Below are 6,031 nucleotides of genomic sequence, written 5' to 3' on the forward strand. Positions count from 1 at the left end.
TCCTCATTCTTATCCTCAGGTATTCCATGGAAATGTAGAACATACATGGATCTTTCCAGCTGGAGCTGTATTAGTTGGGTTTTATCCGAGGATCTCTCCTTCTCTGCTTCATACACTCTTTTATTAATACTCTCAGTCTGTTTTTCCATCTTTTTCAGCGTTTTCTCAGTTGCTGTGGTTTTCTTGTCCATCTGCTTTAATTGTTTTTGCACATTATCTAGTTTGGTGTTAGTAGTCATCTGATCCATTAGAGGGCGCAGTGCATTTGCTAACAACGAAGAGAAGTCTGTAGATGCTTCCTGGTTCTGGAAGGGAGTCGTTGGTATGTTATTTCCGGTCACCAGTTTTTTCTCCGGTGCTCTCCATCCTCTCCCAGCCATAATAACAACAAGAAGTAAGTTTTCCAAAACAAAGCAAAAGTTATGCGTTTTAATTCCGCTTCGTATATTTTTGCAGCTTTTGCGTTCGCTTAACTCTTATATGCTTAGTTTGGCTCAAAGTCTCTTTATTTTCGCTTTAAAACCGTTTTTACAGTTTACTCATGTGGGGGGGGGCTTAAAATCTCCTCCCCCCGCGCTTCAAACTTAGGCACTCCCAATTACTACCAAGGCTCCATTCGCTTATTTTTCACCTGAGCTTTGCTTAACTCACAGTTTGTAGCCTTGGAGCTCTTTTGGAAGTCTTTTTAGAAGTTTGATCGGGATCGCTTGCTCTGGCAGTCGTCTCTGGGCGCCATGCTGACTCTGCAACGACGGTACCTATCGGGGAAGAAGGTGATCCTCAATTCCTTGATCATCCCCTTGGAAGAGGCTCTCCTCAGCTCCCCAGGCTGGGGGTCTCCTACAGAGACCCCAGGGGGGTCCGGGACGAACGCGAACCCCTCCCGTCAGCTGGGTCTCGGCGCGTCTCCATCTAAGAGACACGAGATGCATCCGAGCAGCGAAACGCTTAAACTGGAAGATCCTATTTTTCAGTCTTTAGGTATTTTCCAACCCAGACCTGGCAACCCTACCCCAACCCCACCCGAGTCTGGTGTTGCCACCCAAATGTCACTTTTCAAATGGGGCTAGAAAATGGGAGCTGTGTTGCATTTCCATAGTTCTATAGAATCCCTAGATTCGGGATCCCACCCTGAGTTCAAATATTGACATGTGGTGGCTTCATAAGCGGCTGGTTCTCAGGAAAGGGCTACCCAAAGAAAAGGCTGTCCTTGTTCTTACCATGACCTCAGTAGTGTTGGAGGAGTCTTTAACAAAAAGGGTATCCCTGGCGACCTTATGGGTAAATGCCCTGGCTCTCATGACACAAAACACAACTCAGCGCTCTGCTGCAAGCTAAAAGAGTGAGTAATTTTAAATTTGCAAGCATTTGAATTAATTACTGTATGCAAATGAACAGCGGCCAGGGTTTTCCTCTGGGACGGGTGGCAGCCCAAGTCATACATCACAGCTTAAGCACATGCTGTGAAAACATTACTTAAAACTAGATCTCCCAGCTGCAAAATTTACCTTCTGGAAAACACGGTGACCTTCTCAAGGGTAGATTTCCAGCGAACCTCCGGAGTGCTTGCAATGCTTGCTATCTTTCTTTAGAGAACTTGGCAGAATCAGAAGCCCATGCTGAATATATTCAGTGATGAATAAGCTAATCTTCCTTAGACTATTCCCTGTCTGCTAACCCTGACATTTAAATTATGTCATTGGGAAGACTGGAAAAGTAGGATGCTGCGTCCATGTGTCTGTGCCCCCAGGTTCAGCTGGGGCATATGTTTTAAATTGTTTTACGGCGGCTGTGAACCACCTTGAAGACCTCATGAGGTTGAGAGGCAGGTTATAATTCATTATAAAGATGGGCACAACCCAGTGAAAGATGAGCACTTTGCTGCCTGTTAATTTCAATGAGAGGAATGTAACCATGTGAATCTGCCTTATACTGAATCAAACCTTTGGTCCATCACAGTATTGTCTGCACGGACTGGCAGCAGCTCTCCAGGGTCTCAGGCTGAGGTCTTCCACATCACCTATTTCCTGGCCTTTGAAAAAAACCAAAAACTGGAGATGCCGGGGACTGAACCTGGGACCTTCTGCATGCCAAGCAGATGCTCTACCACACTGAACCATGGCCCCGCCTCCAAATGTGCTCAAATCTCCTACAGAAATCAATGGGTCTTAAGTGTGTTTAACTTAGAGTGGTTCATGCATTGGCCAGAGCACCCCCCAGGCTCAGTCCAGTTAAAGAACCTGAGACAGTTGGAGGAAATCTTCCTTTCCCTGAGAACCTACAAAGTTGATGCCAGACAGAGCAGACAACATATATATTCCATGCGTGTACAAAATTCTGTATTTATGTAATTCTCACAATCCTGCATTTCACAAAGCAAGATTGTCCTGGCACAAGCAGTGCAATTCTAAACACAGTTACATCCATCTAAGCCCATCGGCTTCAATGGATTTAAAAGGCAGTAACTCCGCTTCAAGTTGCACTGCAAAACCCATATTCTAAAGTCCAAAATTTCTAGCTGAATTTTCCTTATTTGGGGGCATTGTATGTTCCACAATAATGCAAGGCAAATATGGGTGAGAGGCGCACAAAAAAAAAAATAACGGCAGTGATGGTGCTTATTGTGCAAAAGATGAGTAATAAAATCATCAGCGTACAAATGATTTTTTAATTAGGTTTTAATCTGTGTATTTAGAGAAGTTATTTCTGTGTGAATTCCATTCCGATAATTTTTATCTTGGTGCCACAGCTGCAGTCGCTAATGGCAGATGCTATGGACACCCTCGAAGGAAGAAAAAGTGATAAAGAACGTGTCTGGAATAAAATTCAAAAGGTAAAAAAAAAAAGTTGTCACCGAAGACTTGGCAGATATTGCAGTTGCCAGGAAATACAGGTCTTAGGATGGTATCTGTTCTGAAGATGTTGAAAACATTGGTCATTTTGCTATCCTGAAATTTCTCGGGGGGGGGGAATCCATATCTGACATGGTAACTTTGAACAAGTTGTTTGTTTCTTGCATGGGTACACTTTCATGGAATTAGCCTATCACTGTCCATGCAAACCTTCAAGGTGATCATGGCATGACATTCAAAATTATTTGTGAACATATGCCTACAACTTTTTTCAGCAAGATTGGCTAGGAATGGTTTCACATAAATGATGTAAGCCCAACCACAAAGATCAGGTGATACAAGGTACAAAACAACAAAGACACAATGTTTCTCACAAAAGAAAAAAGATGTCAGATTGGATCCAGCAACTTTTAGTGGTAGTGAAAAAGGAAAGACGGATTACCCCATTGACCACCAGAAAGGATACATTGAGGGGTCATGGGATCTGTGTAGACAAAAACCATAGGAGACGAGGACTGGAATAATAAGGATGGGTACTGGGAAAGACTGAGCAAAGAAGTTGGCTGGATCCAAACCACTAGTTCATTGTCGTTCTTTTGTGCAGTCCCACATAGGTACTTGTGCACGCATAGGCCAGCCACTGGAAGATTTTTTAGTTAGCTTAGCAACAGAGGGGCCCCTTCCAATTCGAGCCGTTGAGGCAGTTGCTGCCCTCTACAAGGTTATAATGAGTGGCAAGAGCTGCCAGAACCTAGGATGGAACCGGGAAATTATTTGGTCCAAGTAATAGAAAGACCACAGACACCTTCATACTGGGAGCTGCACAACCAGGGCTATTTTTGGGCAGGAACGCAGAGGAACAGAGTTCTGGCTGGCTTCCAAGTTGGCCACGCCCAGCAGGAACTCATTAGCATAATAGGCCACACCCAACATCGGAAACTCATTAGGATTGGCTACATTAGGGGTGTGTGGCCTAACATGCAAAGACATTCCGGCTACAAAAAAGCCCTGGGTTTTGAAAACAAACAAGGTAAACAGAATAAGAAGCATTCCTGCTAGGTGGGTGTGGCTGGGTGACCACACTTCTGGTAACATGGGGGTGTGGCCTAATATGCCAATAAGCTGTGCTGTCAGGGGTGTGACCTAATATGCTAATACGTTTCTGCTGTTGGGTGTGGCCTATTATGCTAATGAGTTCTTGCTGGGCTTTTTCTACAAAAAGAGCCCTGCGTACAACATTCCAGCAACTTATGGTTGTGAGGAGGAGAACTGTGGTTCCGTGGCTAGTTTTGGCTTGGCTTTGGAACCATCCTCAGATGATGTGGTTGGAGACCAAAACTCCATATCACCTACTGATGATTTGTGCCTCTATTTGGAACAGATGATGTGCTTGGCACAATCATTAGATGTTCAGATTACTGCAATAGATGCCAAACCCAAAGACAGTCTTTACCCGGATACACCAGGAACTGTTGCCAATGCCTTCCCTTTCCTAGAAGGGATCTTGAAGATGGCATGATCAGTGTGAGAAAAACCTTCATCCGTTCCCACCTCTTCATGCAAAGTACAAAACATGTCCAGAGTACAAAAAGAAGGATGTTCCTTCTTGTGTACACATCAGAACATAAGAAAAGCCAATGTTGGATCAGGCCAGTGGCCCATCCAGTTCAACACTCTGTCACACAGTGGCCAAAAATACAGGTGCCATCAGGAGGTCTACCAGTGGGGCCAGGAAACTAGAAGCCCTCCCACTGTTGCCCTCCCAAGCACCAAGAATATAGAGCATCACTGGCCCCAGCCTGAGAGTTCCTATCTATACCTTGTGGCTAATAGCCACTGATGTACTTCTGTTCCATATGCTTATCTAATTCCCTCTTGAAGCTGTCCATGCTTGTAGCCGCCACCACTTCCTGTGGCAGTGAATTCCATGTGTTAATCACTCTTTGGGTGAAGAAGTACTTCCTTTTATCTGTTCTAACCCGACCGCTCAGCAATTTCATTGAGAGTCCACAAGTTCTTGCATTGTGAGAAAGGGAGAAAAGTACCTCTTTCTCAACCTGCTCTATCCCATGCATAATCTTGTAAACCTCGATCGCGTCACCCCTCAACCGTCATTTCTCCAAGCTAAAGAGCCCCAAGCGTTTTAACCTTTCTTCATAGGGAAAGTGTTCCAAACCTTTTATCATTCTAGTGGCTCTTTTCTGCACTTTTTCCAATGCTATAATATCCTTTTTGAGGTGTGGTGACCAGAACTGTACACAGTACTCCAAATGAGGTCAAACCTTGATTTATATAGGGGCATTATGATACTGGCTGTTTTGTTTTCGATTGCCTTCCTAATAATCCCCAGCATAGCATTGGCCTCTTTTATTGCAGTCATACACTGCCTAGATATTTTCATTGAGTTATCTGCTACGACTCCAAGATCTCTCTCTTGGTCAGTCTCTGCCAGTTCGGACCCCATCAACGTGTATTTATAGTTAGGATTTTTTGCTCCAATGTGCATCACTTTGCACTTGGCCATGTTGAACCCCATTTGCCACATTGATGCCCACTTGCCCATCCTTGACAGATCCCTTTGGAGTGCCTCACAATCCACCCTGAACAACTTCATGTCATCTGCAAATTTAGCCACTTCACTGCTTACTCCCAACTCCAAATAATTAATAAACAAGTTAAAAAGCATCGGACCCAGTACTGATCCCTGTGTTACCAGTACTGCACCATCTCTTATAGCAGAGGAGCTGCAGTCCAAACAAGGAGTGAGCACACATTCTGCACCAGCAGACAAGGAGGGCATAAAGACAGATCCTTTCAGTCAAAAAGCTTCTTGCTCTTCTTCCTTAAACTTGAGAGCTGCAAATTACCAGGCTATCATGGCAACCTCCCAGCTGTTCTTTTGTGAGAAGATTACAAGGAATTCTTAGCAAAAGTGATCCAGACCGAAGCACTCAGACTCGCTAAGCAGCACTGAATGCTGGCAGACACGTAGCTGATGTGTTTGTGTGCACTATAGCCTCCTCCATAATCCTCAGGAGACTTGCGTGGCTTAGACCGACTGCTCTCCCACCTGAGACCCATGCATGTGTAGACGACTTGCCTTTCAAAGGAACATCCCTCTTCTCTACAAAGATGGATGAATTTCTTCAACAAAATCAAAAAGAAACATCAGACAGCAC

The 6,031-nt window shown here is 44.5% G+C and overlaps 1 protein-coding gene across 1 annotated transcript in view; it reads left to right on the forward strand.

The window, feature by feature from the left end:
* LOC107112927 (spermatogenesis-associated protein 16-like) overlaps positions 1-6,031 on the forward strand; it is a gene marked incomplete at its 5' end in the record, with an annotated part of 66,009 nt that overhangs the window by 22,410 nt on the left and 37,568 nt on the right. Inside the window, one exon of the mRNA XM_015414137.1 lies at positions 2,750-2,833. Coding sequence (XP_015269623.1) covers positions 2,750-2,833 — 84 coding nt within the window. The remainder of the gene's footprint in view (positions 1-2,749; positions 2,834-6,031) is intronic.

This window comes from Gekko japonicus, unplaced genomic scaffold (assembly GCF_001447785.1).
Source record: "Gekko japonicus isolate JY-2015 unplaced genomic scaffold, Gekko_japonicus_V1.1 scaffold4548, whole genome shotgun sequence".
In the NCBI taxonomy this organism is placed as follows: Eukaryota; Metazoa; Chordata; class Lepidosauria; order Squamata; family Gekkonidae; genus Gekko; species Gekko japonicus.